The 23300-nt window shown below is 42.6% G+C and overlaps 2 protein-coding genes and 1 long non-coding RNA gene across 3 annotated transcripts; 1 reads left to right on the top strand and 2 right to left on the bottom strand.

Annotated features, from left to right (window-relative positions):
- Positions 1-1454: 1454 nt before the first annotated feature.
- Positions 1455-16620, bottom strand: LOC147984016 (uncharacterized). The gene is made up of 3 exons (XR_015615793.1): positions 16368-16620; positions 5251-7158; positions 1455-5165 (listed from the first exon to the last, which is right to left on the bottom strand). It is a non-coding gene; the product is annotated as an uncharacterized LOC147984016 (long non-coding RNA).
- On the top strand, positions 11674-16113 carry LOC125535929 (uncharacterized). The gene is made up of 2 exons (XM_048698998.2): positions 11674-14977; positions 15191-16113. Exons 1-2 carry the CDS (start codon positions 12803-12805, stop codon positions 15614-15616), a joined length of 2601 nt encoding a protein of 866 aa, XP_048554955.2. The 5' UTR covers positions 11674-12802; the 3' UTR covers positions 15617-16113.
- Positions 16621-21100: 4480 nt separating the features above from the next.
- Positions 21101-22327, bottom strand: LOC147984015 (uncharacterized). The gene is made up of 4 exons (XM_087540951.1): positions 22079-22327; positions 21629-22021; positions 21331-21474; positions 21101-21109 (listed from the first exon to the last, which is right to left on the bottom strand). Exons 1-4 carry the CDS (start codon positions 22325-22327, stop codon positions 21101-21103), a joined length of 795 nt encoding a protein of 264 aa, XP_087397077.1.
- Positions 22328-23300: the final 973 nt, after the last annotated feature.

Raw genomic sequence — 23300 nt, 5'->3', positions numbered from 1 at the left:
TTTTTTGTGGCAGCGGCGACAGTTCATTACTCAGAATAGCACATGCAATCATAGCGCTGACACTAAACTTGTGTTGAGTTTCCATCACCTATTTTTCGAATAAGACTTGGGTTAGCACATCTCTCCCCTCAACCAGCGACCGCCACACTTGTGATGGGTGCGATCCCATAATAGCATCCTGATTGCTTGTATCTGTGTTGGTATTTCCCCGAAGAGGAGAGGATGATGCAGCATAGCAATGGTATGTATTTCCCTCAGTTATGAAACCAAGGTTATCAATCCAGTAGGAGAACCAAGCAACACTATGTAAACAGTACCTGCACACAAATAACAAATACTTGCAACCAACGCGTAAGAGGGGTTGTCAATCCCTCCGCGGTATTGAGATAGATTAAATTGTACGAGATTGGATAAATAGATCTAGGAAAAACACAAAATAAATAAATAAAGAAAAGATGCAGCAATGTTTTTGGATTTTTGGAATAATAGATCTGAAAACAATATGATAGAAAATAGACTCGGGGGCTGTAGATTTCACTAGTGGCTTCTCTCGAGAAAATAGCATACGGTGGGTAAACAAATTACTATTGAGCAATTGATAGAAGAGCAAATAATTATGATGATATCCAAGGCAATGATCATGTATATATGCATCACATCCAAGATTAGTAGACTGACTCCTGCCTGCATCTTCTACTATTACTCCACACATCGACCACTATCCAGCATGCATCTAGTGTATTAAGTTCATGAAGAAACGGAGTAATGCAATAAGAACGATGACATGATGTAGACAAGATCTATTCATGTAGGAATAGACTCCATATTTTTATCCTTAATGGCAACGATACATGTGTGTCATGTCTCCTTCTGTCACTGAGAATAAGCATAGCAAGATCAAACCCATCACAAAGCACATCTTCCCATTGCAAGAAAAATCAATCTAGTTGGCCAAACAAACCAAAGTTTCGGAGAAGAAATCTCCAAAATGTTTCACTGCGTTTGGACTCCGTTTGATATGGATATTCTGCAAAGTAAAAAATAAGCAAAAAACATCAACTGGCACTGGGCACTATGTTAATAGGTTAGTCCCAAAAAATAAAATAAAATTGCTATAAAATGAATATAAAACATTCAAGAATGATAATATAACAACATGGAACAATCAAAAATTATAGATACGTTGGAGACGTATCAACATCACCAAGCTTAATTCCTGCTTGTCCTCAAGTAGGTAAATGATACAAACAGAATTTTTGATGTGGAATGCTGCCTAACATATTCCTCCTTGGATATCTATCACTCTGGGACTAATTTCATATATTACCTTTGCTTATAAGAAGCTCTCAAATAAATTTAAGTGAAGGACATGAGCATAACAATTTTCATCTCTCAAAATAATATAAGTGAAGCATGAGAGAATTTCTTAAAAAAAATTACTAACTCTCAAATTAATGTAGGTGAAGCATGAGAGTATTTCTTCAAAAATTAAAGCACCACCGTGCTCAAAAAGATATAAGTGAAGCACTAGAGCAATTCCATAGCTCAAAAAATTTAAGTGAAGCACATAAAGCAATTTTAACAAATCATAGCATCATTATGACTCTCTCAAATAGATGTGTCCAGCAAGGATGTCTGTGGCAAACTAAAAAGCAAAGCGAGCAAAGACTCATATAATACAAGACGCTCCAAGCAAAGCTCATGATATGTGATGAATAAAAATATAGCTCCAAGTAAAATTAACGATGGTTGTTAGAAGAAAGAGGGGATGCCTTCCGGGGCATCCCAAGCTTAGTTGCTTGGTTCTCCTTGAATATTACCTTGGGGTGCCATGGGCATCCCCAAGCTTAGGCTCTTTTACTCCTTATTCCTTCACCCATCGTGATCTCACCCAAAAGTTGAAAACTTCAATCACACAAAATTCAACAGAACCTTCGTGAGATCCGTTAGTATAATAAAGCAAATCACCATTTTAAGTACTATTGCAAACCCATTCATATTTTATTATTGCATTATACCTACTGTATTCTAACTTTACCATGGCTTATACCCCCGGATATACTTCATAAATTCATCAAAATAAGCACACAATGCAACGAAAACAGAATCTGTCAAAAACAGAACAGTCTGTAGTAATCTGGACTTTGACCATACTTCTGTAACTCCAAAAATTCTTAACAATTAGGAAAACGTAGGCAATTTGTATATCAATCTTTTATAACAAATTCATAATTTTATCATGCTTCTGTCATTTTTAACAATTCTTCTACTGGACGCAAAAGTTTCTGTTTTCCAACAAGATCAGATCAACTATCACCCAACATGATCATAAAGGCTTCACAGGGAACAAACACTAATTAAAACATAAAAACACAATCATAACAGTAGCATAATTGTGTGAACACACAAAAACAGAAATAAAAAGAGAAAAAAATATTATTCATTGGGTTGCCTCACAACAAGCGCTATCGTTTTATGCCCCTAGCTAGGCATAATACATATATTCAAGTATTGTCATCTTTGATTTTTGCTCCATAGGTTGCACTCATGATTGATTCATATAGTGGCTTAATTCTAGTTCTAGGGAGGTGTTCCATACCATTTCTTAATGGAAATTGAAATTTAATTTTCCCTTCTTTCATATCAATCACGACACCTATAGTTCGTAAAAACAGTCTACCTAGTATTATAGTACAAGGCGGATTGCAATCAATATCAAGAACAATAAAATTTATGGGCACATAGTTCCTATTTGAAAGAATAAGAACATCATTAATTCTTCCCAAAGGTTTTTTAAGAGTAGAATCCGCCAACTGCAAATTAAGAGAACACTCTTCAATATTGGTAAAATCAAGCACATCACATAGAGATTTCGGAGTTGTGGAAACACTAGCACCTAAATCACATAAAGCAAAGCACTCATAATTTTGGATCTTGACTTTAACGGTAGGTTCCCACTCATCATATAATTTTCTAGGAATTTAAATCTCTAAATCCAACTTTTCTTCTAAAGCTTTCATCATTGCTTCTACAATATGTTTACTAAAAACTTTATTTTGTTCATAGGCATTGGGTGAATTTAACATGGATTGCAACAAAGAAATACACTTACTCAAAGAGCAACTATCATAATTAAAGTCTTCATAATCCAAAAGAGTGGGCACACCACTAGTTAAAGTTTTGACCTCTTCAAACCGACTTTTATCAATTTTTTCAACAAGATTTCCACCCTCCGAATTATGGGGAAGCCTTCTAGCTAAAAGTGACTCTTCTTCGGTCCCTTTATCATCAATTTTAATATTACTAAACAAGGAATCAATAGAAGAAACACCAATCATTTTAAGATCTTCATCATTACTATGAAAGCAATCAGTCGAAAACGCTCTTTCTGGAAATTCTCTTTTAGCTCTAAGCATAGTGGTTCTTTTCTTACTTTCATCCATGGAAACATATAAATCTTTAATTGATTCATTAACATCAACCTTAGGTGGAAAATTTTTAATCTCGAAATTTTCTACATCATGGGAAATTCTATCAATGCTTCTAGACATATCATCAAGTTTACTCAATTTTTCTTATATCGTAGTATTGAAAACCTTTTGAGCATTGATAAATTCTTTAATATTACTCTCAAGATCAGAGGGGTTCCTATTATTATTGTAAGAAGAATTACCATAGGAATTGCCATAATTATTAGAGGAATTTCCAAGAAAAGGCCTAGGATTAAATTACCTCTATAAGCATTGTTATTAAAATTGTTTCGCGAGACAAAATTCACATCTACGGGGTCACTATTTTGCTCAATCAAAATAGACAAAGGCAGATCATTAAGATCAATAGGCGCATTTTTACTAGCAACCAATTTACATCTACGGGGTGTCGAACGTGCCAAGCCACAACCGATCGCCATTGCAGGTGATCTCAGCGGCGTAGCGACCCGAGTCACGGCGTCGAACACCACAAAACCCGGTCACGGGAGGGCAGCGTGGCGCCATCCTCCCGCACGAGTGTCATCCGACAATAGTCTCGATATCAAATTTAATTTTGCTAGGTTCAAAACTAAATGAATAATACACAGCAACTCTTCATGTGGGTTGACTTTCATTCCATCGATGCTCGCTTCAACAACTCTCACCTCTCAAGTGGTGGTATATATGTATGGTGGGGCACTACTTGCTTGTATATTTCAACCGTCGGTGATGGTCGTTACTCCCATCCCTTGCTGCGTTACCAATGTCTCACATCAAGGGATGAGGAGCAACGACCACCTACGAAAACAGTGGTGTCTTTCCTCCCATAACATCTCTCATCTCTCAATGTTATTTCGACCGTCGGTGAGGTGGGTCCTTCCGTCCTTCCCCTGCTCTACCAAGGTCTTAGAGGAGGAGGAGGCGAAAGACCGACCACCTACGAACAACCAGTATCCTTCCTTCAAGAGCATCTCATCTGTTACTCTCATCTCTTTCAAAAGAAAGCACCATCGGAATGATAGTCAACACACTACATACCTAATAGCGATGCATACCCAAAACAAGTAGAAGCTAGAGGCATGAACTAAGCACAACAATTGAAACTATATAAACTAAAAGTTACCTACAACAATATCTATGAGCATAAGAGAGCAAATACATTTCAACGCATCGATAGACCTTGTCCTATATAAACAAACTTGCTAAAAACAACAACAACACAACATCAAGCAGTGGGTCATATATTTGAGAACATCCGACACAGTGGGTCATATATTTGAAAGCATACAACAACAACAACAGCATGTCAAGCATCATACAACAACAGCAAGCAACAACACAAGCAGTAGCAGCAGTAGCAATAGGCAACAACTAATTAACAGCTTAAATTGCTACACAAGCAGTAGTAGCAGGCAGCAAGACTACAACATACACTAGCTAATTAGCACTACACTAGCTACCTAAGCAGTAGCAAGTAGCAACACCAGCAGTACAGTAGCTAATTAGCACTACACTAACAGTATAGAAGTAGCAGTAGCATACCACCACCACTAGCAACAACAAGTGCATACAAAAATGACCACCACCAGCAGGGTAGGCGGAGCTCACCAGCCGACGCAGAGAAGAGCAGTGGAACGGTAGAGGAGCTCGGCCACGATCAGCACCCACACGACAGAGGAGCTCAAGGAAGAACATCTACATCAACAGTAGCAATATCAGCAACAACAGGTCAAGCGTGAAAAAAATAAGAACAACAAAGAAATTTGGAAAAAATTGTTACCTTTGGAAGCCAACGGCGATGGTGGTCGACACGGCTTGGAGAGGAACAACGCGGTGGGAAGAGGAGCAACGATGTGACGACGAAGGGAGTCAAGCACACCCGAAACCCTAGCCGCCGGCGACCATGGGAGAAGGAGAGTAGCGACACGGAAGTCCAAAGGAGAAGAAAGGCACAACAATTGAGGGGAAAGGAACGACGCGACAGCGAGGCGAGCACCACCGAAACCCTAGGTGGCAGCGGGCACAGGAGGAGGAGAATAACGGCACGACGGTGGTGAGGAGAGGAACGGTGCGGCGGCGAGGAGATGTGGTGGCGGAGGAGACCGGCCGGTAGGCTCCGACCGGCAGCCTCGGGCGATTTGGGGGCAGCGATGGCGATTTGGGGCGGTGCACGGGCGATTGGAATGAACTACAGGCCGGGGTGGGGATTTGGGGGCAGTGGGCGTTTTGGGGATTTTTTGGCGAAATAAAACAGCATGGAGAGAAATTTTTAAGAAGTCCTTCCCCCAGTAAATAAATTTGGCATGATGGTAAGAACCAAATTTACCGTGAGTATTTTCACAAATAAAATTATCATGGTAGGTATAATAAACTTGCCATGTCCCTAACAATGAAACTACCGTGAAAGAGTACAAACGCAGCGAATTCATATAACACAATTTAAAAGTTGCCATGATTCATACACTAAAATTTTCATGATCTATACAATGGAAGTGTCGTGAAATTTTTAAAGCAAATATCAAACACTTAATTTTTTGTAATGTGCCATGTGACTTAGACTTTTTCTAATTATTTTCCATGATGTACAAATCTTTTTTAAGTTACCATCCTACCATCATCAGCACTTGAGCCCCCCACTCCCGATGGGACAAAACTACTTCTGAAGCTAGTGCAAGCTACAAAGAAGATGGGAAAAGCTACATAAAATAAATTTGCCAAATTCCATGTGAAATTTGAGAAAATCTGCTAAGTAAAGAAGCGTGGCAGAAAAAGCTGGGAAAAAACATGCTTGCAATGTTTGATACGGCAAAAAATATAGGATCTTTGTCGTATGTTATGTACAAAAAGAATTTTCCACAATATAAACAAATAAGTTTGACATGGTAAGTTCAGAAAAAAAAGAGAATTTACCATTGTTTCTACAATAAAAATGCGTTGGTAAGTACAATAAATTTTCCCAAATGATAACGCCCACACGTACTCGATGCCATTCGATCCATTTGCATGAATTTGAAGCATTTGCCATTTGGGTGGAGAGCAACGTAAGCACCCAGCATCATGTGGGTGTTATCATTTAGTGCCACACGTGTGGGCGTACCTCACCCGAACGGCACACAGGAGGCTCGCCTGAACGTGTAGGCGAAACTGCTCTCTTCGCCCACACGACGCTCACACGGCGATAGACGGCAATTACTGATGTGCATATGTGGCAACTAGTTAATCACACATGGCAACTATGTTTTTACCATGCATGGCAACTATGGTTTGACCACACATGACAACTAGTTAATCACACGTGACAATTATGGTTTGATCACACGTGGCAACTACTGTTAATTAGACATGGCAACTATAGTTAACCCAAACGAAACCCCCAAAAAACGAAACAAAGAAGTTTCCATGCTTTACAACTAAAGTTGCCATCCTGAGGTAACCAAAGTTGCCATAAAAAAATGTCAGGGTGAAATTGCTTCATGCCACACGTGTGGGGTGGGAGTGAGTTGTTGGCTCGGCGTGTGGCACAAACTAGCTGCGTCTGGACGTGTGAACAGTTTGAATGTTCGCCCACACAGGGTCGTGTGGGCTGTTTCCTGACCACCCGACTCGTGTCGTCGGGTATCCATTTGTGCCATACGTGTGGCAGTTATCGGCGTCCTAAATTTGTCCTGCTCAAACTGAAAAGGGATACCTACACAACAAACAATTGCCATGGTACATTACAAAAAATATTAAAAATATATAAAAATTTGCATGATGTAAAATTTTGCCATGGTCTAGCACCTGCGTATTTGCAAAAAAGTTACCATATGTGAGAGAAAAAAAAAACTCTAGAATTGCTATGAGAACATTAAACATGGCTCTAAAAAATAATTGACATGATTCAGAAAAGTTTTTTAAAGCTAAATTTTCCATAGGAGCAGAACAAAAATGTATAGAAATTTGCCATGATGTAGAGCAACAAAAAATTGGCATGGCTCTAAAAGACAACTTTGGAAAAAATGATTTAGGAGTTCTACCTAAGTGGCCGCTAACAATTATGGCAATGTAGAAAGTTTTTTTTATTTTTAACATGGCAAACAAGCTTGACAAATTTTGTACATCTAAAATTAGTAACATCAAAAATCTAGATATAGTTTTTCAATCCTAAAATCATCAAAAAAATAGGAAAATGTTGTAAAGGGTAATATGGCAATTTAAGAACATTTTACTCTAAAAGCAGTAAGGTTGGAAATTTTGTATTGGTCCACATGTCAATTAGAAGATTAATTTACCTAAATCAAGCAAAAGGTTGGAAAATTTGTAAAATGGCCACATGATAAATTTTAGAAATTTAAATTACTTACACATGGAAAAATAGGACAAAATATGTAATGGTTGCACGGCAAATTTTGAGAATTTTGTACTATAAAACATGCAAGTTTCATAAATATATGTAAAAAATGTACGGTTACATGTCAAAATTAGGAAAAAAAATCTCACTGGACATGGAAAAGTGTGTGTATTTGTGGAAAAAGGTCGCATGGCAACTTTCAAAATTACTAATGAAAATCATAGCAAATTGCCATGTGTGACAGAATTGGCCTTTCTCCCCATGATAGTTAAATTTGCCAAACACTAGCTTTTGCACTGTTTGTGTTAAGCAAAATATGTTTGTGATGGTCACATGGCAACTTTACAAAAAATTGTACGATAGTTGATATGTATTTTCACTAGATCATGGTTTGGGTTATACATATTTGCCATGAGTTTACTCAAAATACTTGCGAACCCTAGCACTTTTATAATGCAACCAAGATGCAAATGGCACTATTTACTAATAAAATTTGCCCATGATCTTTAAAAAAAGATTTGCCATGTTCGTTTGATCCCTGAACCATGGGAAATGTGGAAAATTGCCATGGTATTTGACATGGTTAGAGAAATAAATTTGCCATGGTACGTAACAAAAAGGATTTGCCATGGAATTTAAAATAATTTGCTATGGTGTTTAAAATAAAACTGCCATGGTTAAGATCGAAAAAAGCCATATAACATAAAAAATTGCCATGTTCAATGTCAAAATTTACCATCACTGTGATCCATGTTTAGAAGATGTTGAAATCTTAAACTATCATGCCAATTATAGAAAACACAAATATCTAATACGTGCCATTGAGTAGTACACATGACGGCAATAAAAGGAAAAAAAACATATTGCAAGTGATGTAGCAAAATTTGTGTTGGTGGCATGGAAACTTTTGTATTGCTGGCATGAAAAAAAAATCGACATGGAAAATTGTACGTATTAGATACTCTATATTGGATGCATCTAGCGGGCAAATGCCTGCCCACTAGCACTCTGGGGCAGCCGGTCATTTTAGAAAACTTAATTTTTGTCCCCTTCCAGAATTAGGGAAGTGTTTCTACCTGATTTCTTTTTTTTCATGACCCATTGGATGCTCCCACGGTCATCCTATGGTGCATGCTTCTGTTTTGTTGTGCATTTAATTCAGGTTTTCAAAATTCAAAAGGCATAACTCCCAAACTGTGCATTAAAATTAAGATAAAGGGCCGGTGAAAATTCTGTAATTCCAAAACTGGTAAATGATAATTCTGCAAATGATAATAGTAAATGATAATTCTGTAATTCCAAAGCTGGTAAATGATAATAGTAAATGATAATTTTGTAATTCTGTACATGTTAATAGTAAATGATAATTAATAGTAAATGATAATAGTAAACAGTGCTCCGGTTTTTAATTATTAGTAAACGATAATTCTGTAATTCCGAACTGGTAAAGGGCCGGCGAAAATTGTAAAAATAGGAAGGACGCCAGAAATAACAGCGTCCAGGATGGACTCTATTGCTAACTGCGGCCAGGTATGGATGCTAGTACGGATGGCGTCCAGTCATTTCCTTCGATTGGTGCTCTGATTAGGCTGAACCGAGTCGTTTTTGTTTGATGGCTAGAGATTTCATGACCTATAAACCCTAATACACCTGCGGCCGTCGCTTCTTACCTTGCTGGGTGGTAAGCAAGCTCTATCACGGACATCACCAATCATCACAGGAGCAACATCTTCTCACTGGCCACTTGTCATTAGGATCATTCGCTCATCATTAGGATCATCCACTCGACCTATGGTTGGAGCATGTGAGTTGTTCCATGGCCTCACTGAATCTTCTTTGTTTGGTCTTCTGTATAATTTATTCAATGGTTACAAGTGTACATTGTACCTCGTATAGGTGACTGGGTTGTTACTCTTGGAAAATACAATTGGTAATTGGCTACTTTATGAGAACAGATAAGTCAATTTTGAGTCGGAGGTTGCGCTTTCACCTCTACATGTCGGTGCACCACTGCCAGTACTTCTCGAAGCATGGTCTGCCGGTACCGTAGCCCGACGTGAACCTGCCGCACGGGTGGCACCTCAACTCCGATAGGGTTCTGGTGCCGGCCATGTCGGACTCAGGCCGCACACGCTGACGGAGATCCACCACTGTCATCCTGTATTCCTGTCCGACCTCTGTCGCAACCCAGCGTATATAGTGGATTTGCCGAAATGGGATGCGTGGTTCGGCACCGAGCACGACCAACGTTGTCCATCGTGCTTCAAGGGTGCACCGCGCGCGCTCACCGCTCCACCATCAGCTCCGGGCGTGGTGAAGGGGGAGGATTAGGAAGCCGAGGAAGCCTACATTGCGGCCCTCGAAGAGGCCACAAGGATGGCCATCAAGGAGTCCTAGCGTGTGGAGCCCGCCAGGTGGTCTGGCCATGCACCGGCGCTGGCCGAATCGGCAGCCGAAGTTGAGGCCAACGTGGCCCCACCGCCACCAGCACGGCCCGCGTCTGAGCCTGTGGAGGAGCCATGGCCGCTGCTTGGGTGTGGTCCTGGACGAGAACGTTGCCGTCTTATATCGTGCACGCCCCGCCTAACCGATCCAAACGAACAAAGAACGAACATAATCTGTGTCGGTCTGGGTCGCACGTCGGAGTTGACTTTAGGTCGTCGGAGTTGCCCTTAGGCCGGACAGGGGCGAGGAGTTTTTGGGCCATGATGAACCAAACACAGGACACTCTTAAGAATAGCGTACAGGTGTGGACATGGTTTGCAATAGCGACCAGGCCTGGACGCTACTAATCATGGCGTCCTTCCTATTTTTCAAAATTCCAACCTATCATTACTAGTTTCGGAATTACAGTATTATTATTTATTATTAATAAAAAATCGGGCAGCCGGTCATTTTAGAAACTTTTTGTCCCCTTCCAGAATTAGGAAAGTGTTTCTACCTGATTTCTTTTTTTTTTCATGACCCATTGGATGCTCCCACGGTCATCCTATGGTGCATTCTTCTGTTTTGTTGTGCATTTAATTCAGGTTTTCAAAATTCAAAAGGCACAACTCCCAAACTATGCATTAAAATTAAGATTTGTTTTCACTGTTGGAATCGTCGCGACGTGCTCTTCGAAGCTAGACCTGCATGGGTATATGTCGATGAACTTTTTTGTGCAATTTAGTCCTTGTCAGATCGAACTATGTAGCAGTCGATGTGCAACTAATTGAAGTTGATGTACAACCTTTTCCCTACCCGTGAACATGCAGTTTTCATCGATGGCACCTCCATCCCAAACTACTCCCTAGCAGTGAGATGTGCCACTTCATCTATTACCCAGGCCAACTGCCTAGTAGTCGATGTGCAACTTCCCCCTTGCTTGTGGATGTGCAGTTTTCACTGTTTGCTGCATCGGCCAACTGCCTAGTAGTAGATGTACTGCTTCAGGCTTCGGATGCTGCCCCATCCAACTGCCTAATAGTGATGTGCAACTTTCCCCCATACCCTGTCGATGTGTAGTTTCCTCTACCAACACTCATCCAAACTACCACTAGTATTGAGATGTGTAACTTTTGCACCCCGCCTATATGCAACTTTTCACTACCCTCATGGATGTGCAGTTTTTACCATTCAACTATCTTCTGCCAGTGAGATGTGCAACTTAGTCTGTTGCCCCTGCCAACTGCCTAGTAGACTATGTGCAACTTTGACTATTGCCCCCACCAACTAAAATTACAGATCCTCAAGTAGGGAAGGTAAGGAGTTTGGTGGTGGAGCTAGACAAGATGTTCAGGGGGGCGAGGAACAAAATATGGTTTTTTTTGGGGGGGGCGGGGGGGGGGGGGGGGGTAAAGGTAAAAAGGTTCAAATATAAACAACCCCTTAAGGCTAGGGGGGCATGGCCCCTGCAGGTCTCAACTAAGCTCCGTCGTTGAAGGAGTTGCACATAAACTACTAGGCAGTTGGCTCAAACAACAGACTAAGTTGTACTTATCGCTAGTAGGGTGGGTGGGACAGGGTGTGCCAACAGCGAAAATTACATATCCACGAGTAGGGAGGGGGCTTGCACATCGACTACTAGGTAGATGGCTAAGGCAGTAGACTAGTTGCACATATAAAAAGTTGGTTGTCATGGTTGCTACGTTGCAACCTCATAGGAGGTTGGATCATGTAGCTCCAAAATTGGTTTTGAAAAAAGTTACACTAGGTAGTACTAATGTTGCACCATATCATATCAAAGTTGCGAATACAGAGTAAGGGCGGAGGGACGGAGTGAGAAAAGTGAGGCTCCGGGTGGTTTTTTTTGTGGGCCGGGTGTCTCGCAAACTTTCCCCAGCTTAGCTTCAATTTGCAGGAATTTAGACATGTGGGTAGATCTGTGAACATTTGATGCACACAAAGCGTTCAAACCGCATGGCCCGAATGTTTAGCGGTGTTTTGATGAAAATCGTTGGAGATGCCCTTAGTGGGTAGTTGGCACTATGCATGGCGCACACTGCGATGCCAGGCCGGACAACATCAATCGGTGGAGCCCCATTCCATTGTTCTATTGAACGTTTCTCTTGAATACAATCATTCAAGTTCTCAAAATATAGAGACCACTACAAACCGGGATCCCAAAGCAATTGACATCTGCCAGAATAACTTTCACTGAACTGGATATTATTGTTTCAAAGTCGGTACCATTCCTCATTTCACAAAAGGCCCAGAATGTGGCTTGCAAGCCCTAGAGATTTGAATATAACCATTGCCATGAAACAATCTGAAATACTTTAAATAACTAATTTTGGAACGGAGATCCAAGTTGGAAAATTGAAAAAATAGTTATTTAAAGTATTTCAGATTGGTTCATCACATTTTGGAACGGAGGGAGTAGAAGTCTAGAGCTTTACCAAAATCTTGTCAGGATAAGTTTCCATGGTCCCAAATTTCACAATCGTCACTCTGATTTAGACACAGCATATCTTCACCCTTTTTGATTGTATGTTGACTTTTTGTCTAACAATACCATATACATATGTGCTTCAGGATGTTCAGCCGCAACAACAGGCTGGATTACCAATTGTTCTTCCGCACAAGAGGTGCTTTTAGGTCTCTTGGCTGGAATGGGCTTATCTCGCTCATATGCTTCTTCAATGTTCTGATGGGCATTCTTGTTATATGGGGCAATGATACAATAATACAGATAGTGACTTTGTCAGTACTGGCACTACTTGTGATTGGTTCAATTCTATGTCGAGAAGCTGCAATTCCACCCATGTTAGGCCGCATGATCTCATTATGGAGCCCAATGGTTGCAATCCTACTGCTTTGTCCCTCTGTATGGCACTCCTATAAGTTCAAAGAAAATTTCATCTTTCAAAGACATGGCTCAGTTGCCAACTGCACAATGTACTTGGTACTACTTGTGGTAGTGCTCGTACTCACAATCAGCAGGCTGAGGTTCCCAAGCATCAACAAACTAGCAGACTGGGTTCTTGGCAGCAAAATAGCATTTTGGCAACGAGTTGTTCTGAACTTGTGCATGTTTGCTGCGACAGTGATGTCAGTGTTCAGTTTTCATAGAAGAGGTATATTTTTGCTGATCATAATGGACATACTTGTTCTAATGATAACTTCATTTGGCAACCTCCAAATTCCGGCAGCAATATTCCGAATTGGGCTGGCACTGTGGCGCCTTATAGTTATGCGAAAAGATTATAATGACCAGAAAACCAATGAGAATACAAAAAACCTTCTGTCATCTCTCTACATCTTTTATGTGATGGTGCTTGGCCAAGGGATACTCTATATTGTTGCCGGCATCTTTGATATCTTTTCATTCATCCTACGAAGATCACTCATCCGTCGTGCTGGATTTGGAGGACCCTCGGGAGTGAAATATGTCAATTTGTACTATGCATATGCCTTCGATAGATGCATGGAAGGTGCTATGCTTGGCCCAAAGAAGACCAACCTCATCATATTTGCAATGGATTCTTTAAAGTCAAACTCTCCCAGGATGCAACTCTATGGTCTTAAGATGCTTCACAGCTTTCTAAAAAAGGAGCCCCTAAGGACTATGGCCATATTAGAACTCACCACTTGTACAAAGGCAGTGACCTGCTTGATCAACATGTTGGGCTGGACAAGTGAGGGGGCTACAGATATTCGATCATTCGCCGCGAAGATCACGGCCCAGCTCGCTGAAAACCTCCGAGTTGTCCCTATCCCTGGGGCGACACATCTCATAGCCTCACTTTTGGACACTGTTCAAGGACATAATATAAAGAACCCTCTTTTGGAGACTGGTAGCCCTGAGACAAAACAAGATAACCTGATTCAGCAAGTTGGCAGGAACGAGCTGACCTCCCCGATGCTTAAGTGGTTGAAACAGATGGCACTATACTGTTTGATTCCGAGAGAGGAGCCAACTAACATGGATGAACAAAATACCCACATACTTAGATGCTGGAGAAAGATTACAAAACATTGGTCTGTTCCAGAGGAGGAGACATCAACCGACCAGGATCTCCTCCCTGTACAGGGCATGTTGATTCTTGAAAGGCTTGCTACCTTTGATCCTGAGAACTGTATAGAAATCAGCAGAGCAACAGGCCTCTTGTCAAAGGTCATAGAGTTCACAAGCAACAGAGGTGACATGATAAATATTGATGAGACACTGCTGAAAGGTTCATCGTTGAAGCTTCTGAGAAGACTCGCAAGTACTAAAGGCAAATTTGGTGTAACTTTGCGTCAGAAGATTACAGAACATCTCTTCCTTTGGAGCAACCTTGCAGAGATCTTGGATAACAGAGGGAGCAGCCAAGAACTTAGGGAGCTTACAGCAGAACTCATTAGAAACTTTGCCATGGATGGAAATGTGAATAATGAGATCGGGCACATCCCGATGATCATTAGCAGGTTGATGCATGCATTTCTTAGCCAAGGCGCATCCTCAAGTGCAGTTTCAGATCAGTTACTACGAATGAACGCTGGGCAAGCACTAGCACTACTGGCAATGGAGAGTGTCAATAACTGTCTGGTTATGTTAGCAGAACCAGGGTATGTCTTCATCAAGGAACTCACAATTATGATCCATAGTGGCAGGTACAGGTGCATAGCTTCAAGCCTGCTGCAAAATATGTGTGTGCATGCTCAATTTGAGCTTGGCGACTCGGACCTGAAGGAAATCTCCTACATTACAAGAGAGGTGAGCGCTGCAAATGTGGCTATATGCGCGGATATTGTACCTTAATATTTACAACATGTTATTGCAACATTTTCTGTAGCATTCATCAACTACCACTGATATACTTCTATACACCACACGACTAAATAAATACATGGCAACGTCATGGATTCTACTTAACCATGTTACTGAAGTGTAATCATGACTTACACAGCTTAGCTATTTCCACTACAGGTGCTGGAAGGAATAATGGATGCAGAAGGGATAGAATTGGAGGTTCTTGTTGGCCTTAGTTCACAAATATGTAATGTCATTCCAGGTGATTTTGCACGAGAACTAGAGCATGGTCAGATCAAGGAAAGATTTATAAAGAGGCTTGTTGATGCACTTAACTCAAATATGATACCCACCTGTCATTGTCCCGGAATCAGGAGGGTGATAGTTGAACATGCCATATACATGATGGAGTGTAATCCTGGCAACGCCAGCTGTTTCAACAAATACTGGATGATGGAAGCACTGCTAAGGGTGGAGCGTACAACTTCAAGGGCTGAAAATTACAGGTTCTTCTCGGGCGATGCGGGACTCATGGAGCACAGCGTACCTCTATCTGCACTTGTGGCCAGAGCAAAAGAACTGATGGGCCGTGGGCAGCTATGAAACATCAGCGGTGTCACCTGAACATGTATTCAGATGGTATTGTACTACTGGCCTATACTGGGAGTGTGAGACTTGTAGACTCAATTTGCTCACACTCGCTCTCGAGCTACTGATTGCAATCCAAGGAGATCCCATGAAATTAGAGTTGATATTAAGCTGTTGATTTGTGTTGACAAGTCGACATTGTATTGCCATGATGATGGCACCTTAAATAATGGATATGTTTAGTGTTGTAAGACCATGGATACATGGAAGATGATGAATCTGCTTTCAGATTGAAAATGAAACGTCTTAGTAGCTGCGCATTGTCAGGGTGTGAGGTTTCTATAACACCAACTCATAGGCTTCTAAATTTTAAGCCTTATGACGGGGGTTGTTTGGCACCAGTGGATGGTGTGGTGATTGAGTACCCACGAGTCACAAGGCAGCCACTGCAGCCCAGATCCCAAACGCTCATTAAGTTCATCCTGCCAATTTCCCAAATAGATGGCACTGATCCTGACAAAGAACCATGCAATTTGATCATGGATGGAGGGGAGAAGTAGGATGGTAATTTTTTTGGTTTACTCGAACACCACAAATATTGAAATTTCTGCTTCCTAAAACGTAATTAACTGAACTACTACAAAGTGCCCATCTCCAATGAACTGAAACGATGTATGCGTACGATGTGCTTCTCGGATTGTCAGAGCAGTCGAGATCAGTCGGAGATAAGAAGGGATTAATCAGAGGCGAGAAGGCGAGAGTGTACCTGTCAGATCACAAAGGGTTCAAAGCTGGGACCCGACTTCCACACGGCCCCGCGATTCGTATCCCTGCCGGAGAGGCTGGTCGCGCGCCGCGTCCGGCTCATCGGGGCGCCCGTCGCCGGCCGCCGCCGCTTAGGAAAAATCGCCGAGAATGGATCACCCTAGAGGCTAGAGCCGTGAGTGTTGGGATTTTCTTTTTTGACGGGTTGTTGGGATTTCCTTTTTCCTACGGGGAACGAACGTGTGGCGAGCTGCTCGCTGGTGGTCGCCGTTTGGGCCCCTTTGCGTGCGCGTGAGCCCAATCACGTGGCCCATTATAAATACCATCGGTTCGAACGTTCGGCCGACCACGGATTCGCGCCCTGGCCGTGAGTGCGCGCGTTTTGTTACTCCCTCCGTCCTAAAATATAGAAGAACGTTTTTAACATTAGCATAGTATTAAAAACGTTTTTATATTCTGAAACAGAGAGAGTAGTTTGGAAGAGAAAATTTACGGACGTTCATCCATATTGATGTCTTCGAAAGCCTTGGTGAAGAGCCCTGCACCAATCATATGATTTTTGTACCAATCAAACTTGTTGGACATCGAATTAGAGACTTATTTGCATGCTATGTGTTGAAAATATTAGCACTTTCTCGATTAATCTAATCCACGAGTAGACAGTAAACATGACAAATACGGTATACATCTCATACCGATACCTAAGCATGTGAGCACATACAGTACATAGAACCGAACAATCTATGAACAGCATATATACGGCTAGCACATGAACAAGCAAACAGGGGATGAACGAGTCATACCCTTCGGTTGGCCAGGCCAACGCGGCGGCGGTAGCAGCAGCCTCGGCATCAGCCAAGGCCTTCTTCTTGGCGACTTCGTTGTCAGCCATGGAGTCGATGTAGAGGAAGTAGTGGAAGCAGAGGCGGACGAAGACGGGACGGATCGAGAGCAGCTGCGTCAAGACGCTCCCCAAAATCGTATTGCCGTTCTCCCGGGTAGGATCTCGAACGACAGGGTTCCAGAGGCACCTGCTCTCCCGACCAACTGTGCACGCGATCGTCGGGATGGGATCGCCGGAGACAGCACAGTGAGAGGAACAGTAGATGCGGCTAGGGTTGTACGAGAGGGAATGAGTGAACTGAGTTAGGGTTCACTCCACTGGCCAGCACCTTCTTATATAGGCCGTCAGGTAGATGGGTCTGGGCCAGGCCCACGACCGAGTCCGCGAACAGCCCACGGTCCAACCTCTCGGACAGTGGTGCTTTCGTAAGTGACTCGTTAATTAATTAACAATTAATTAACCATTTTTGAGCGGCAAAAATAAGCTTCGACTCATTCGCGCAACCCGCGGCGCGCGCTCGTGGTGACGAGGCGAGGCGTGGCAAGGCGAAGCGGGCGGCGGAGGAGGAGGAGCGCGCGTATACAGCTCCTATTCTCAAGCTCCCAATAGCAAGTGGTAGAGCAGCCCTTATAAAGAAGTCTCACTCTTCTTACTGTAGTAGTATGGGACTAAACTTTCCACACTTCCCACCACCTGCCGTACACATGCATGGGCCTTAGAGATTAACTAGGGATTATTGTCTTATATGGGCATAAGCCCATCCATAATTCATCAATCCCCCACCAGATCTCGAGACACATAAGTTTGTCTGTTCCAAACAATATTTGATATATCAGAATTTTCAGTGGAGAATGTTAAGTTGAACTTCCACCTAGAGCAATAGGATTAGACTTCTTCACAACTGAACAATGGACTATGCCTTGAATTGTCAGTTTGGCTTGTAGAAGTTTCGCCTATTGTCAGCTGATACGTGGCTGCCGAAGGCTAAACCCCACAGGTGGAGCTTATTAGTCATACTCCGTGCCTTCTCATGAGCTCCCTAGAGATCACCCAATCTCATAGATTGTGACTAGCAGTCGGGCTCACATAGGTGTGTTCCTTCAAAAAATGCTCTGTAGGTTAGCATCTTGCTTACATAAGCTTTAGAGCACATTAAGACAAAAGTCAGCCTGCCTTACAGAACTGAGAGTATTATTGCATCTCCAACAGAGTGGGATAATTAAGGATACTCTTCTCAGTTGACCGCTGGATTATTTTCTCAGATCCTAATTCACGGGATCTCCGATCACTTAGGTTGGGTTACCCCCATGGCAACTTACGTGGGTCTCATACCCATCTCCCTCGATGCATTCTCTATCACAATTCGTGATAGCCTTTCGTAAAAGGGTCTGCCAGATTTTTAGCCGTCTGGATATAATCCAACACTATTACTCCGGAGTTTCTTGATTTTTTGACAGACTTTAATCTTCTTCTTATGTGCTTTGTGGATTTCATGTTGTCCTTTGAACTCTTAGCCTTGGCAATCACTGCTTGATTGTCACAGTTCATAAGGACAGTCGGGATTGGTTTATCAACCACCGAAAAATCCATCAAAAGCTCTCAAAGCCATTCTGCTTCGACGCATGATGTGTCTAATGCTGCGAGTTCTGCTTTCATAGTCGATCTGGTTAAGATCGTCTGCTTGCAAGACTTCCAGGAAACAGCATCACCACCAAGTGTGAAGACATATCCACTAATGGCTTTTATCTCATCAGCATCAGATATCCAGTTAGAATCACTATACCCCTCAAGTACCGTCGGGTACCCAGAATAGTGAATCATGTAGTTCACAGTGCCTTGCAAATAGCGCATCACTCGCTCAACAGCATGCCAATGCACATCTCTCGGATTGGAAACAAACCGGCTTAGTTTGCACACAGCAAATGAGATGTCAGGGAGAGTAGCACAAGCTAGGTACATGAGTGAACCAACCACTTGAGAATATCTCAATTGATCTACAGTCGTGCCTTCGAACTTTCGAATCGCGCGCTAGGATCATATGGTGTTGCAGAAGATTTGCAGTCCGAATATCCAAAACGGCTCAAAATCTTCTCAACATAGTGGGATTGCAAAAGTGTAATTCCACCCTCAGTATTTTCTCAGTAGCTTGATGTTCAAGAAAACATCAGCCACGCCCAGGTCTTTCATCTCAATGTTATGAGAGAGAAAAGCATTGACCTCCTCAATGACCTTGAGGAGGGTCCCAAATATCAGTATGTCATCGACATACAGGCATAGTATAACTCCTTCGCCCCCACCATAGCGATAGTATACACATTTGTCAGCTTCGTTAACAACAAAGCCAGCAGATGTCAAAGTTGTATTAAACTTCTCATGCCATTGCTTAGGCGCTTATTTCAGGCCATACAAAGATTTCACTAACTTACACACATTTCTTTCCTGACCATTTACTACTAAGCCATCTGGCTGTTGCATGTAAATTTCCTCGTCTAGCTCTCCGTTAAGGAAAGCCGTCTTAACGTCCATCTGATGAACGAGAAGACCATGCGAGGCAGCCAAAGCGAGTAACACTCGAATGGTTGTCAGCCTAGCTACAGGTGAGTAAGTATCAAAGAAATCCTCTTATTCCTTTTAGGTATAGCCCTTGGCCACAAGCCTAGCCTTGTACTTCTCAACAGTACCATCGGGCCTTAGCTTCCTCTTGAACACCCACTTACATCCCAATGGTTGGCAACCATAAGGACGATCAGTGATCTCCCATGTCCCGTTAGCCATGATGGAATCCATCTCGCTACGGACCGCATCCTTCCAGTAGTCAACATCCGGAGATGCATAAGCTTCTGAAAATGGAACTAGGAGTGTCGTCATCCACAAGGTACACGAGGAAATCATCACCAAAAGACTTTGCAGTCATTTGTCTCTTGCTCCTAACAGGAGCTTCCTCGTCATCCTCTGATAAACTTTTATCACTTTTGTGTTCATAATATTCCATCGGAATGGCAGGTTCATGAGTCTCATCAGATTCCAGTCTAGAAGTGCTTTGCATATCTCTCATGGGGAAAGTATCCTCAAAGAATGTAGCATCCTTAGACTCTATAATTGTACCGACCCTTTGGTCAGGTACCTCTGATTTCACTACTAAAAATCTATAGCCAACGTTATTCTTAGCGTAGCCCAAATTAACGCAGTCCGCGGTCTTCGGACCAAGCTTACGCTTTTTGGGGATCGGCACATTGACTTTCGCCAAATAGCCCCAAGTGCGCAAGTAAGAGAGTGTAATTCTTTTCTTTTCCCATTGCTCATAGGGAGTAGTCTCATCATCCTTTGCGGGAACTTTATTTAGGACATGACATGATGTCAATATAGCCTCCCCCACCATGCCTTGGATAAACCCGATGTATCTAACATGGCGTTAGCCAAATCAGTTAGAGTATGGCTTTTCTGTTTGGCAACCCCGTTTGACTGGGGTGAATAGGGAGGCGTCCTCTCATGAATAATACCATGTTCCGCACAGAATAAATCAAACTCACTAGAAAAGTACTCTCCACCACGATCAGACTGGACTCGTTTTATTTTCTTCTCAAGTTGGTTCTCAACTTCAGCTTTATAGATTTTAAAGTAGTATAGAGCATCATCCTTTGTATTTAACAAATACACATAACAGAATCTAGTGGAATAATCAATCAAAGTCATGAAGTATTTCTTTCCACCTTTAGTCAACACACCATTCATCTCACAGAGATCTGAATGTATGAGCTCTAGTGGTGCCAGGTGTCTCTCCTTCGCAGGCTTGTGAGGCTTATGAGGTTGTTTTGCTTGCACACACGCATGGCACTTAGAGCCTTTGGCTAAAGTGAAACTCGGGATTAGATTCATCTTAGCTAGCCGCGTCATACAACCTGAAATTTATGTGACAAAGACGTGAATGCCAAACCTCACATTCGTTCACATTAGAATGAATTTGGTTCACAACTTTATTACAGAAATCTTCTAGGGAAAGGCGAAACAAACCACCACAATCATATCCTTTTCCAACAAATAGTCCATAACGAGATACGACTACTTTGTTAGACTCAAATACTAACTTAAATCCTTCTTTACATAGAAGGGTGCCACTAACGAGATTCTTCTTTATGGCGGGAACATGCTGCACGTTCTTCAGTTGCACGATCTTTCCCGAAGTAAATGTCAGATATATCGTGCCAACACCATGAACAGAAGCATGCGAGCCATTCTCCATCAGGACGGAACAATCTCGTGCGACCTGGTAAGAAGAAAACAAAGACACATCAGCACACACATGAATATTGGCCCCAGTGTCAATCCACCAATCGGTGGACTGACAAACTGAAAGTATGGTAAACAGATTACCATACCCAGATGCCGCATCATTGTTGCTCAGAGTGACATTCACAGACTTGGGAGTCCTGTGCTGGCTTCTTGTACTTGTTTGGGCACTTGTTTGCCCAATATTCCTCTGAACCACAAGTAAAGCAGCCATCTCTCTTTTTGTCTTTCTTCTTACCCTTTTTCTTAAAGGTAGTATTCTGCTGGACAGAGTTCTTTCCCTTAAACTTTCGGAAGTTCTTCTGCACCACATTGGCGCTAGAAGAACTCTCTGCCCCTTTCACGTGTGAGTCCTTTGCTCTCGAGTTCTGCTCAATACTGAGATGACCGACGACATCCTCGACAGAGAATTCACGTCTCAAGTGCTTGAGAGAAGTAGCAAAGTTCCTCCAACTAGGAGGGAGTTTTGCAATAATGCAACCCGCGACGAACTTGTCCGGTAACTCGCACTTCAGGAGCTCCAGCTGCTTAGCAATGCACTATATCTCATGAGCCTGGTCCAATACAAGATGGTTATCAACCATCCTGTAATCATGGAACTGCTCCATGGCATACAGCTCACTGCCAGCATCGGTTGCGCCGAATTTGACTTCGAGCGCATCCCACAGTTTTTGGCAACCCGCATATGAATATATGCTTAATTCAACTTGTCTCCAATCACACTCAGAACAGCTCTCAGAAAGATTGTGGTTGACTCCGTAAACGCCTTTCTCCTGTTCAGGAGCAATCGTTTCTGTGGGGGGCACACCACCAACCCAGAACACGTTCATCGCTGTGAGCCACAAGATGGTCCTAATCTGCCAACGCTTAAAACGCGTCCCGGTAAACTTTTTCGGTTTCAGAGTAGCAGTGAAACCATGAGTCGAAAAGTGCCTAAAATAAGGTTTTTGGATTGTTGGAAATATTAGCACTTTCTCGATTAATCTAATCCACAAGTAGACAGCAAACATGGCAAATACGATATGCATCTCATACCGATACCTAAGCATGTGAGCACATGCAATATATAGAATCGAACCATCTATGAACAACATATATACTGCTAGCACATGAACAAGCAAACAGGGGATGAACGAGTCATACCCTCCGGTTGGCCAGGCCAACGCGGCGGCGGTAGCAGCAGCCTCGGCATCAGCCAAGACCTTGTTCTTGGCGACTTCGTCGTCAGCCATGGAGTCGATGTAGAGGAAGTAGTGGAAGCAGAGGCGGACGAAGACGGGGATAGATCGGGAGCAGCCGCGTCGAGACGCTCCCCAAAAATCTTATTACCGTTCTCCCGGGCAGGATTCACTCCATTGGCCAGCGCCTTCTTATATAGGCCGCCAGGTAGATGCGCCTGGGTCAGGCCCACGACCGAGTCCGCGAACAGCCCATGGTCCAACGTCTCGGACAGTGGCGCTTCCGTAAGCGACTCGTTAATTAATTAACCATTTCTGAGTGGCAAAAATAAGCTTCGGCTCATTCCCGCAACCCGCGGCGCGCGCGCGTCGTGGCGAGGCGGGCGGGGGTGGAGGAGGAGCGCGCGTGTACAACTCCTATTCCCAAGCTCCCAATAGCAAGTGATAGAACATGCCTTATAAAGAGGTCCCATTCTTCTTACTGTAGCAATATGGGACTAAACTTCCCACACTTCCCACCACTTGCCGTACACATGCATGGGCCTTAGAGATGAACTAGGGATTATTGTCTTATATGGGCCTAAGTTCATCCATAATCTATCACTATGTATGGATGATTTGTACT

Source organism: Triticum urartu, chromosome 2A (genome assembly GCF_056163025.1).
Source record: "Triticum urartu cultivar PI428250 chromosome 2A, HENAU_Tu73, whole genome shotgun sequence".
NCBI lineage: Eukaryota > Viridiplantae > Streptophyta > Magnoliopsida > Poales > Poaceae > Triticum > Triticum urartu.
This window is presented reverse-complemented; position numbering and strand designations above follow the sequence as displayed.